The sequence below is a fragment of the Cebus imitator genome, unplaced genomic scaffold (assembly GCF_001604975.1).
Source record: "Cebus imitator isolate Cc_AM_T3 unplaced genomic scaffold, Cebus_imitator-1.0 Scaffold41, whole genome shotgun sequence".
NCBI classification, from domain to species: Eukaryota; Metazoa; Chordata; class Mammalia; order Primates; family Cebidae; genus Cebus; species Cebus imitator.
The window spans coordinates 3,453,410-3,466,345 of record NW_016107356.1 but is presented as its reverse complement, the minus strand read 5'-3'; the positions used below and the strand labels follow the sequence as shown (position 1 = coordinate 3,466,345).

The window sequence follows — 12,936 nt, the reverse complement described above, 5'->3', positions numbered from 1 at the left end:
CAAGTACATTTAAGAAGACAACTGTTATGTGAGGTCTTAATTCCCTAGACCTCACATAGCTCTGTGATATGGAAAGAGAGACTTTCCTGGGGAGAAAAGGCCTCTGAGTGCCTATTTGATGAAACGCAAATAAAAAGGAGCCAGGACTGGGCATGGTGGCTCATGCCTATAATCCCAGCTCTTTGGGAGGCCGAGGCGGGCAGAACACCTGGGTCAGGAGTTCGAGACCAGCCTGGCCAACATGGTGAAACCCCGTCTCTACTAAAAACACAAAGATTAGCCTAATGTGGTGGCATGCACCTGTAATCCCAGCTACTAGGAGGCTGAGGCAGGAGAATCGCTTGAACCAGGGAGGCAGAGGTTGCAGTGAGCCGAGATCGCGCCATTGCACTCCAGCCTGGGTAACAAGAATGAAACTCCAGCCATTGCACTCCAGCCTGGCCAACAAGAGTGAGACCGAGTCTAAAAAACAAACAAAAAAAGGAGCCAGGCAGGTGCTGATTCCCCAGTGTGCTCGCCAGCATCCTTTTGGTGCTTTGTGAATGCCATCAGCCCTCCTGTTCTCTGTGTCTCTCCAAGTAGGCCCCGCAAAGGCTGGTGAGGGACATAGGCTCAGCCCATCTCATGTATCAGCTAGTCTGGACTTTGCACACTGGAACATGGTACTCAGCAGTTCTTGGCTGTTCCTGCAGATGCCCCCCATCTGCAGGAAGCTACTGAAAAAAGATACTGAAAAAGATACTGAAAAAGAAAGGTACTGAAAAAAGACCGCTTCTAAGGTTAAGTAGCAAAATGAAAGTGAGATTCCCAACAGTTTTCTTTTTCTGAGACAAAGACCCATTATCAGCTGTCTGTTTTCAGACATTGCTGAATGTCCCCTGGGGAACAAAACTTAACCCCCTCCTCCCTCCCCATTGAGAAAAGCTTTTTTTTTTTTGGAGACGTTGTCTCACTCTGTTGCACAGGCTGGAGTGTGCAGTGGTGCGATCTCAGCTCACTTCACTGCAATCGCCGCCTCCCAGGTTCAAGCGATTCTCCTGTCTCAGCCTCCCAAGCAGCTGGGACTACAGGCATGTGCCACCAGCCCAGTTAATTTTTGTATTTTCAGTAGAGATGGGGTTTCACCACATTGGCCAGGCTGGTCTTGAACTCCTGACCTGGTGATCCACTAGCCTTGGCTTCCCAAAGTGCTGGGATTACAGGCGTGAGCCACCGTGTCGGCCTGAAAAATTTCTTTAGTAACAAGATTACTCTGGAAATTTTAATATACTTAAACTTATCCATGTCTCAGATTAATCAGCGTGTTTGTCCTTTTCCCAAACACAAGAACTTTAAAGTACTTTAATTTGCCCTCACCTATGTTTTAGCTGGTTTTAAAACTCATTGTTTAAATTTTAAAAAATTGTTTATCATTGACAAATAAAAATTGCATTTATTTATCACGTACGACACAATGCTTTGAAATATGTATACATTGTAGAATGGGTAAATTGAGGTAATTAACATATGCATTAACTCACATACTTATCATCTTTTGTGTTCAAAAACACTTAAAATCTACTCTCTTAGTGATTTGCCAGAGAAATGTGACAGAACCTGGAGTGGGGCAAGCAAGCCAAGGGTGGGTTATTTCAGGTGGGTGATATTTACTATGATTGTATATGACTGGGTGGGGTCTGTAGACAGGAAGCTGAAAAGTCTGGCTCCTGGTTAAAATCCATCATGTCATTTCCAGGCCCGGCTGTGGGCCACTCCAAGGCTGTACCTGGTAGGTCTAAGCGGGGGACTCCCTACCCACGCCTGACTTGGCACAGCCGGAGCACTGCAGGCCCTGGAGGGAGCTGAGGTCAGGGTCTCAGGCCCCTGACCTGTCAAGTTCTTACACATATCTGCATTCCCAGCTGTGGCGCCTTCATTCCCAGGTCTCTCTAACCAGGCTCTTTCTCAGGTGCCTCTGCCAAGGCTTCCTTACACGAGGGAGAGGGTGGGGAGCAGAGAACCTTGAAAACACATTGTTACCCCCCTGACTCAGTGCCCAGTAGTTTTCACAAAGGTACTGTATCAGCAAAACCTCCAAAACAACAACTAAAAAGACAATAATTTAAACTAGAGATCTATTGTACAACCTGTGGTATGTTACTAACTATATAATCTGACATGATACGCTTGGGGAAAAAAAAGAGAAAAAAAAGTATTGTTTTATACAATGTTTAACCAGAATATTTACCAGTTTCTTGCAGCATTCATCTGGAATCAGTTTTCTTCTGTCTGAAATAATCCTTTAGATCTTTAATAAACATCTTTTGATGTCAAATTCTCAGTTGTTGGAGTCTTTATTTTATCTCTTTTCCTGACAGATGCTTTTTGCAGGATATACACTTCTAAGTTGACACAGTTTGTAATGCACATGAAAGGCATCCTGCCACTGTTTGCCTTTTTTTTTTTTTTTTTTTTAACCACAGATAAATGATCTGTAAGTTTAGTTGTTTTTCACCCTTGAAGGTAACCTGCCTTTTCTGGTTTTGGTGTTCTGCATTTTCACTCTGATATGATTTCTTCTTATTTGCCCAGCTTGATAATTGTTGAGATTCCTAAATTGGTAGACTGGTGTCTTTTATCATTGTCCTTTCAAATATTCACATACTGCTTTTGCTGTATTCTCTCTCATCTCTCCTTCTGGGACTCTGATCAGTAACCGGCATGTGATCGGTCATCTCACTCTATCCTTCATATGTCTTGCATCCTAATCACTCACATTTTCCATTCTTTTGTTTGTCTGTACTGTGCCCTGGATAATACTTTTTCTTTAAAAAAGTATAACAAGGTTTTAAAATTCAATTTCAAAAATAAATTTTATTTTCTTTTTATTTATTTTTTGAGATAGACTCTCTGTCACCTAGGCTGGAGTGCAGTGGTGTGATCTTGGCTCATTGCAGGCTCCACCTCCCAAGATTCTCCTGCCTCAGCTTCCCAAGTAATGGTGATTACAGGTGTGCACTACCATGCATGGCTAATTTTTGTATTTTTAATAAAGATGGGGTTTCACTATGTTGGCCAGGCTGGTCTCAAACTCCTGACCTCAGGTGATCCACCTGCCTGGGCCTCCGAAACTTCTGGGATTACAGGTGTGAGCCACCGTGCCCAGCCAAATTTTATTTTTATATACATGCAGCAAACATTGAAAAAACCTTTAAGAAAGCAATCACAGATGTACCCTCCCTATGATGGTTAATTTTATGTGTCAACTTAGCTAGACCATGGTACTGATTGGGTAAAATACTAGTCTTGATGTTGCTGTGAAGGTATTTTAAAAGATGAGATTAACATTTAAATTCATAGATTTTTGAGTAGAGCAGATTACCCTCCATGATGTGGGTGAGTTTCGCTTCTGTCACTTGAAGGAAGGTCTTAAGAGAAAAAACACCTGAGATCCCTTGAGAAGAATTAATTCTACCTCCAGACTGCTTTTGCTCATGCTGAAACATCCACTCCTCCCTGGGTCTCTAGCCTGTTGCTTTGCCCTGTTTTTGAACTTGCCAGCCTCCACAGTTCCTTAAAGGAAATCTCTATGCTCATTCTATTGGTTCTGTTTCTCTGGAGAACCCTGACTAATATACTTCCCTTCCTTCCTTCTTTTTTTTTTTTTTGACACAGGGTCTCATTCCACCACCCAGGCAGGGCCAGAGTGCAATTGCATAAACATAGCTCACTGCAGTCTTGACCTCCTGGGCTCAAGCTATCCTCCCACCTCAGCCTCCTGAGTAGCCGGGACTATAGATGCATGCTACCATGCCTAATTTTAAAATTTTTTGTAAAGAAGGGGTCTCACCATGTTGCCCAGAAAGGTCTCAACTCCTGGGCTCAAGTGATGCTCCCACTTCAGCCTTCCAAGTGCTGTGATTACAGGCCTCAGCCAATGTAGCTGGAGACTCTCTTTTTTGCTCAGTTCACTGATTCTCTCTTCAGCTGTGTCTAATCTGCTGTTAAGCCTGGCTAATTTAAACTTCTTCTGGCTTTTTAAACTTCTACAACTACACTTTTTATTTTTTTAAATAACAGATCTGGCCCTTGACTGCACCTTTTAGTTTTTGAAGCTTTAGACTGAGAGTTCCCAGATGACCCAGACCTGGTACCTAGCACAGTGCCTGGCTGACAGCAGGCAGGGTCTAGAAAGTACTTGTGGAAGGAGTGGACATCAAGGTGGCAAACTAGAGCCTTTTTCAGCATCTAACAATTACACACAGGTAGTATCATGAACACATACAGTGCAATAGAGAGTAAAACTTTAATGGAGCACCAGCAGCATATAAAACATATATAGGTAGAAAAATAAATTCAAAGTACTCAAAAGAATTCAAAAATCCATGTTTTGTATAGCATTGAGCTGACCACCCTTGAGTTGAGGTTGATTTTCAGATCAGTCTATCCATAATCTAGTAGAATGTTAAATCTCCATTCTTATTCCTCATTTTAAATATTTCTGTTTCTCACAATTTTTTCTTTTTTGAGATGAGCCTCACTCTGCACCCAGGCTGGAGAGCAGTGCCGTGATCTTGACTCACTGCAACCTCCTCCTCCACCTAGTTCAAGCGATTCTTCCACCTCAGCCAATCAAGTAGCTGGGATCACAGGTGTGCATCATCACGCCCAGCTAATTTTTTGTATTTTCAGTAGAGATGGGGGTTCACCATGTTGGCCAGGCTGGTCTCAAACTCCTGACCTCAGGTGATCCACCTGCCTTGGTCTCCCAAAATGCTGGGATTACAGGCATGAGCCACTATGCTCAGCCCTATTTCTCACAATTAAACATGATTCTTTTTTAGTGATATAAGAGGCTGAAAATTGCATTCTCAGTGGCCAACTTTTAAAAACATCGTGAAAGCCTTTATAAGACAGTGAGTTCCCAAATGGAGTATTTTTGCCAAGAGAGCCTTTAAAATGTAGCTCTTTGGTTTCTTAGATAAGTCCAGGGTCTAGGAGTTCCAGACGTGGGGCTGGCTCAGGTGGCCTTGGCCCTCATTTGCTGCCCCGATCCCTCACTGAGGCAGATGTGAGATGGAGTGTGTCACTGTGCCCAGCCGAGTGTGTTTCCTTATCAGAGCCTAGCTCTGGGATCCCTGGCCAGGCGGGGTCCTGAGGCTGCGGCTGTCACCAGGATTCTGCTTACCACTCTCAGAGTCTTCTGTAATGACACTTAGCTTGTCGAAAACATCATTCTCATCCGAGAATGGAAGGGAGAAAAACAGAAGCGTGTTATGATGAGGATGGCCCAAAAACTGTGGAGAGAAAGAGGATAGTTAATGATTAATTTTCTTCATTTCTTTTTTGGGGTTTACAGAGATTTTTTCACAGAAAAAAATCCTGGCTAGAAAATGCTATTTTATTTTTTTGAGACAGGGTCTTGCTGGGTCACCAGGCTGGAGTGCCTGGTGCGATCATGGCTCACTGCAGCCTTGACCTTCTGGGCTCAAGCAATTCTCCCAGGCTTCTGAGTAGCTGGGATTATAGGCACGTGCCACCATGCTGAGCTAATTTTTCTTTTTTTGGTAGAGATTAGAGATGAGGTCTCACCAAGTTGCCCAGGCTGGTCTCCAATTCCTGGGCTCAAGTGATCTTCTCACCTTAGCCTCCCAAAGTGCTGAGATTACAGGCATGAGCCACTATGCCTGGCCAAAAATGTGATTTTTATTTTAATTAATTAATTATTTTTGCAAGACAGAGTCTTACTCTGTCGCCCAGGCTGGAGCGCAGTGGTGTGATCCTGACTCACTGCGACCTCCATCTTCTAGGTTCAAGTGATTCCCGTGCCTCATCCTCCCAAGTAGCTGGGATTACATGTGTGCGTCACCATGCCTGGCCAATTTTTGTATTTTTAGTAGACATGGGGTTTCGCCATATTGGCCAGGCTGGTCTCAAATTCCTGACCTCAGGTGACCTGCCCACCTCGGCCTCCCAAAGTGCTAGGATTACAGGTGTGAGCCACCACACCAGGCCATTCTTTTGACTTTTTAAAAATGTGGCTACTAGCAAATCTAAAATAGACATGGCTTGTGATATGTTGTCAGACAGAGCCATGTTCTTGCTTTCAATGGACGCCAACTCTTTTCAGTTTGTGTCACCTGTAGCCAGGACTACTTAAGGGCAGGGACCACAGTCTGATAATCTTTGTCTCTCCGATGCTTTGACCAATGAAGATGCCCCTAGATGTTTCCTGAAATCTCTGCTGGTTTCTCACTCTCCATTCTTAATCTTCCTAGGTCCACCGATGCTCATAATCGTCATAATTAGATGGAGAACCTCATTCTCTAAAGCTTGGCATTTTGAATCCCTCCCCTCCAGATGGAACCCCTCTTAGTGTCACTTCTACACTCAGCCTTCTGATATGGCTTTATGAACTTGAGGGTGGCTGCACTACCTCCTGGTGTGGACCTGTCAGGATTTCCCCTCGTGGGTCTTGAGCAGCTGACGGAGGGCGGTGGGGGGGCTCCTCTGTTGGGCGAAGGAGGAGGATGGAGGGAAGGGGAACCTCTCTAAACTTCGGATCCAGTGGATTAATGAGAATGCTGGAGGGAAGGGAACCTCTCTAAACTTCAGATCCAGTGGGTTAATGAGAATGGGCTGGAAGCTACCCTGGGTTTTCCTGGGATAATGGGGACAGGAGAGATCAAAGGAAGGTGTAGTAAATCTCGAGAAAGCAGTACCAGATGAGTCTCCTGGTTGGACGGACATACACACACACACACACACACACACACACACACACACACACGTCATTGGCTCAATAGATGAGTGTCGGATGAACCTCCCTAGTGCTTTTTATTTTTTGACGAAGTCTTACTCTGACGCCCAGACTGGAGTGCAGTGGCACAATCTTGGCTCACTGCAACCTCTGCCTCCCAGGTTCAAGCGATTCTCCTGCCTCAGCCTCCCAAGTAGTTGGGACTCCAGCACCTGTCACTGCACCCGGCTAATTTTTGTATTTTTAGTAGAGACAGGTTTCACCACCTTAAACAGGCTGGTCTTAAACTCCTGACCTCATGATCCACCCACCTCAGCCTCCCAAAGTGCTGGGATTACAGGTGTGAGCCACCGTGCCCGGCCCCTAGTGCTTTTTTAACTCAAAGTCTCTATTCCCAGCAAATCTCCCTAAACTCTAAATAATCCTCTGGGTCCTGGTTAATGGATTCTATATATTATGAGTGAAGCTGGAGGAGCTCATGATGTGAGGACCCCGAACTGCTCCACAGTTGTCTGGCTCTTCTCAAGCACTCTCTACCCGCTTCTCTGATTTCTTAGCTTATAGGGGCTGGCTCCCCGTAAAGTCTTTGAAGTCTTCTAGCCTTGGAGGTGAAAGCTCCTGCTGACAGGCCCCCTGACTGTTCATTGCATCTGTTCTTTCCTGTCTGACCAGTTTCTTTAATGGTGAAGCAAGAAGCAAAAATAGCAGCTGAATAATTTTGCTTCCTCTTGATTCTCAGTTAACTAAACACCCTTGACCCAAGCAAGGGGCCCACCCTCATTCTTTGCTCTTCCTGCTGCAGCTGTGGCTTCTCAAAAGCTCATACAGGATTCTTTCTTCATTTTGGTGCTGCAGTCTTGTTGGCACTTTTTTTTTTTTTTCAGATCGAGTCTCGGTCTGTCACCCAGGCTGGATGGAGTACAATGGTGTGATCTCTGCTCACTGTAATCTCCGCCTCCTGGATTCAAGCAATTCTTGTGCCTCAGCCTCCCAAGTAGCTGGTATTATAGGCGTGGCTAATTTTTGTATTTTTAGTAGAGACAGGGTTTCACCATGTTGGCCAGGCTGGTCTCGAACTCCTGACTTCAAGTGATCTGCCGGCCTGAGCCTCCCAAAGTGCTGGGATTACAGGCGTGAGCCACTGTGCCTGGCCTGGCACTCTCTCTAGGGGGTTCTAGCCACTCTGAAATGCTTGCCCATGGTACTGTGCTCCACTTTCCATCCAGGGTAGACACTGTGCCGTGATGCCCAGATCCCCTATGTGGTGGAAGCACCTGGAGGAATATCGGAGGCTGAAATGGCTCACAGCTGTCTCTTTCTAGGTTGTACCCTTACCAGGCAGTTGTCTTGGACAAGACTCTGTGCCCTTCCCAGAGGCAGCCTGCATCAGCTGACTGGTAATGCGGGGACAAGGGCCTGACATTAGCTATCACAATAGTACATTAATAAGACCAGACATGCAGGAAGTGGCAAGGCATTGGTGAGGCCCACACACTGCAGAGGGTGAGAAACTCACCCTGTAGAGATTCAGGGGCCTGCCACATCTGTGAAATTTGAGGGGACCCTTGGAGTGGGGCATGCCAGGATATCCTCTTTAAAGGACCGATTGCTGTATCTCACCCCCCACCACTAGGAAGGAAGTACTGTGCTGTGTAGGCCTCTTAGGCTTCTGGAGGCAGCACGTTCCACGCCTGGGAATACTGCTCCAATGTGTTTGTCAAACGACACAGGAGGCTGCTGGCACTGAGGGGCCCAGAGCAGGAAAGGGGCCTGCAGGAGGTCCGGGACGTGGAGCCCGCGGCCCTGTGCACACCTCAGGACTGATGCATCAGCCACCAATGACGGCCTGCGAGTCCAATCTAAGGAATGGGTGACTAGGCACATCCTTGAAGTGTCTGGGGTGGGGAAAGATGTTGGGTGGGGTTTATGGCAAATCCCAAGAGGAGAATTGCAACATAGATAAGAGAGTTCTGGGGTCAGGCGGGGCCATCTGCAGCAGATAATTATATCCTGTTTGAAAAAGCAGCCCCTGGAGCACTATGGGGACCTGGCAGACACAGAGCTTCTGACCAGGGACGTGAGGTGATCGTGTTGCCCAGAAGTGACCATCATGAGGCCTGAGACCCAGCAGGTCCTGAGAGGGGGTCAGAAGGTGCATGTCGGCCACATGCAGGTGGCTCAAGCGCCTGTGCCCTCTATCCCTGTCGCACAGTGTGTGTCTGCCCACACTATGACCCCATGGGGGGACAGGTGCTTATGTCCAGCTGAAGAAGGAGGAAGGGCTGGGCCGGTTTCATGCCCATGGTACGTGGGCACACACCAAAAGTGGCCCGCTGCTGCACTAAAGCCCCAATCAGGGAGAAAGCCTCCCCATGGGCGGAGCTCTGGTCATGTGTCTGGCCATCCCCTTTATGTGGAAAGAAAAGCGGCCCAAGATCAGGCCAGCTGTGGGATCCCAGGCAGGGGTCAGTGGTGAGGCTGGTGGTCAGGAGCCCCGGGGGAAGGAAACGTGGAAGATTAGGGACAGGACGTCTGGGGAAGAAGGACGTGGGGGGACCCGAGGGAGTGGCTGTAGCATGGAGATTTTTGTGTCCCATATTAACTCCCACTGACAGCATGTGTCACAGACAGCGGACGGTCACAGAGACACAATGACACTTGTTTTTTAAATGGCCCATGAGTCAAGAATGGCTTTAGAGTTTTTAAATGATTACATTTAAGTGGTTACATAAGTGCCTACATAATTTTGATTTTATTTCTTGCTAACAGAACCTAAAAATATATAATTTTTAAAATTTTTTAAATTTTGAGACAGAATCTTGTCTGTTGCTCAGGCTGGAGTGCAGTGGCGTGATCGTGGCTTACTGCAACCTCCACCTCCAGGGTCCAAGTGATTCTCCTGCCTCAGCCTCCTGAGTAGCTGGGATTACAGGCACCTGCCACCACACCCAGCTAATTTTTGTATTTTTAGTAGAGATGGGGCTTTGCCATGTTGGCTAGGCTGCTCTTGAACTCCTGACCTCAGGTGATCTGCCTGCCTCAGCCTCCCAAAGTGCTAGGATTACAGGGGTGAGCCACTGTGCTCGGCTTTCTAAAATATTTTTTACTTGGCCCGATTCTGACAGCAAATTGACAAGTGCAGAGACAGGCCATTGCCTGAGACGGGCCTGGGGACCAGAAGCTCAGTCCTCTCTGGGATGAGGGCTGGGTCATCCAATCACATCAGCAGGCTGATTGGCAGAGGCTCCTTCCTGAGAGGAGGGTGGACCGTCAGGGCCAGCAGATCAAGCAGGATCAAGCCCACAAGTTTTCCTTTGTGGTCCCGAGACCAGCGGCAGCAGCGGGGGCTGGAGTGCGTTCCACTCACCTTCCTCCTCTTCCCTCCCCAGGAAACAAGATCGACTTAGATCTCGAGGAGCTGCTTCCAGCAGATCCAAGTGGTTCCAGGGTGACTGTAGTGGATGCTGTGGTGCCTTCAGGAACGAGGCACTCGCGCCCCTAGCTCCTGGCTGCTGATGTGTCACCCCTCACCCTAGTTTAGGCCCCCTTCTTGGGGGCAGTCCATATCTAGCACATGGCCAATGTGGAGTTTACATGCCTATCCCTCTTGCCTTGGCTTGGGACATCTCTAGAGGGCCACCTCAGCTTGAGATGCCACATGGGATTGGCTGAGGCCTCTGTTGTGGCTGCGTGACAGCTCAACTCTCTCTCTGCCTCATCTGGCTACCTTCACTCTCTTAGGGTGCTATTCGCAAGGATGTTCCCCATTAAGCCTTTTGAATGCAAATCTCTACCTTAGAGTCTGCTTCCTGGGAAATGGGACCAAAGACAGTTCCTTTTGGGTCTGGGGTTGGCATCTTTTCATTTTCAAGTGTCGGTGACTATCTAGGGTTTCATTTCTTTCTTTTTTTTTTGAGATGAAGTCTCGCTCTGTTGCCCAGGCTGGAGTACAATGGCGTGATTTCGGCTCACTGCCACCTCCACCTCCCAGGTTCAAACAATTCTCCTTCCTCAGCCCCCTGAGTAGCTGAGATTACAGGCATGCGCCACCATACCCAGCTGATTTTTTTATTTTTAGCAGAGACGGGGTTTCACCATGTTGGCCAGGCTGGTCTCGAACTGCTGACCTCAGGTGATCCACCTGCCTTAGCCTCCCAAAGTGCTGGGATTATAGGCGTGTAGAGTTTCATTTCTTAGGGCGTCTTCAGTCCTGTTATGATTAGTCAGGTGCATCATTTCTTCTTCATAACCCTTTTAAAAGCAGCCTTCCTACAGTCTAGCATACACGTCCCAGAATTTCAATCACTCTCACATATTCCAAAACTGGAAATGCACCTTTCCTTCCTCCCATTCTCTCCCTCTGGTGATTTGCTAGCATTTAACCTCGAGTTTTCTCCTTCTTCCACACTGAGCTCTGCTTTTCCCCAACCTGCCCTAGAACCAGAACCTTTGCTCCCCAGCGACCTGGGGCTTTCAGTAGTGAAGGCTGGAGCAGGAGCAATGCCCAGGGGCAAGGAGGGCTACTGGACAAACCTGCGCCCCTTTCCTCGGGGCTGTTCCCTGACCTCATATGTCTTTGAAATGGTTACAAGAGAATGGACCAGCACAAAAGATGTGTTTTTTTTTCCTGGAAAACATGTCCGGAATTGAACAGCCTTAACTTGAAAGCAAAGCTCTGTCCAATCAAGGTTTTCAAATCCACATTTCACTCCATCCTACCTACCTCCTTCAGGTGCTGTGGAAGAGAATTCCCAGGGCAGAAGGCGTACTTTGTCTTCTTATAAATGTACCACAGCAAGGCGAAGCAGCCGAGGAGTGCCAGGCAGACCACAAAGACCGAGGCCATGAGGATGACGGCCACCATCCAGGAGGGGACCGTTTCTGCCAGGGATAACGGGCGTGTCACATCCTTGTCACAGGTTGGGTCACAGTGATCCCAAGAGCATTTTAACCACCACAATCCTTGAGAACAGGGCCTGGACATTCATCTTGGGAGACGTCTCAGAAACACAGCAGCTGGTTGGAGGACCCAGAGGTTTTCAAAGAGTTTCATCCCTTTCCTATCTTCTCTAAAGTTTGGTTTCTGGAATGATTGCTGATATACATCAAAAGAATAACAAGGAAGAATTCTGATCCCCTGTGCTTGCTGGCAGTGTAGCAAAGGGACTCCCTGGGCTGAGCATATCACTTCTGCCTTGAAGCAGCAAGTGAGACTCCCCTGGACCCCTGAGCCCGAGTTAAACACAGGCACCATCGCATTCTATATTGAGAAAGACAGAAACTCTCTGCACGAACAAGTCTATCCAACCCCCTGCACTAGACCAGGTGTGATGGCTCACATCTATAATCTCAGCACTTTGGGAGGCCGAGGTGGGAGGATTGCTTGAGCCCAGGAGTTTGAGATCAATCTGGGCAACACAGTAAGACCCCCTTCTCTACAACAAAAAAATGTTAAAGATTAGCTGGATGTAATGGTGCACACCCGTAGCCCCAGCTCCTTGAAAGGCTGAGGTGGAAGGATCACTTGAGCTCGGGAGGTCGAGACAGTGGTAGTGAGCTATGATCGCACCACTGCACTCTAACCTGGGTGACAGAGTGAAACCCTGCCTCAAAAACAAAAACCAAAGCCAAGACAAACAAACCCCTGCACTAAGAGACTTGGCCACACCCCAGCATGGTTTCCAGCGGGCCAAGGTCACATTCCCGAGACAACCCAACCCCCTGAGTTCCTGTCCGGAAAAACCCCAGGCTGTCTAAGGCATGTGCCATTTGTTCTTCCAGCCCCTGAAGAGAGGCCTTGACTTTTGTTTCAGAGAGCATTTATTAAAAGGGGCTGGCAATGGTGAATCCTTCCTCTGTCCCTTTGAGACATCCATGTATCTCCCACAACCTGGGGACGTTTTTCTCAGTGATCTGAGAGCCATTCTTCTGAAATCATCAGGAAGGACAGGGCCTCTGTCTCCCCGTCTCTGTGGGAGGGTAGGAACCTAGCCTTGAGAAACGTGAGTCCACAGACACAGACAGCCTCCTGGCACTGACCAACCTCCTTAGTTGATTTAAAATTTTTTTCACTTCCCTGATTCTGCTCAACTCCCCACGCACACCTTTCTACTCCCTCATCCTCCCTTTATTCCTTTTGATCTTTGAGACAGAACCTCGTTCTGTTGGCCGGGAGCGGTAGCTCACGCCTGTAATCC

General features: G+C 47.6%; 1 protein-coding gene across 9 annotated transcripts in view; it reads right to left on the bottom strand.

The window, feature by feature from the left end:
- Window positions 1-1,549: 1,549 nt before the first annotated feature.
- The window catches only part of LOC108302508 (interleukin-10 receptor subunit beta), a 66,644-nt gene continuing 55,257 nt past the window's right edge, over window positions 1,550-12,936 (bottom strand). For 3 of the 9 annotated variants that reach the window (XR_005199763.1, XR_005199765.1, XM_037737638.1), the window contains one exon: window positions 4,262-5,276. Coding sequence is in view for 5 of the 9 variants with exons in the window: in XM_037737638.1 (XP_037593566.1) it covers window positions 5,254-5,276 (23 nt within the window). In the remaining 4 variants the exon portion in view is untranslated. Of the gene's footprint in view, window positions 2,001-4,261; window positions 5,277-11,462; window positions 11,621-12,936 lie in introns of those variants that run through there. The other 6 variants (XM_037737636.1, XM_037737635.1, XM_017526146.2 and 3 more) reach the window with 6 other exon arrangements.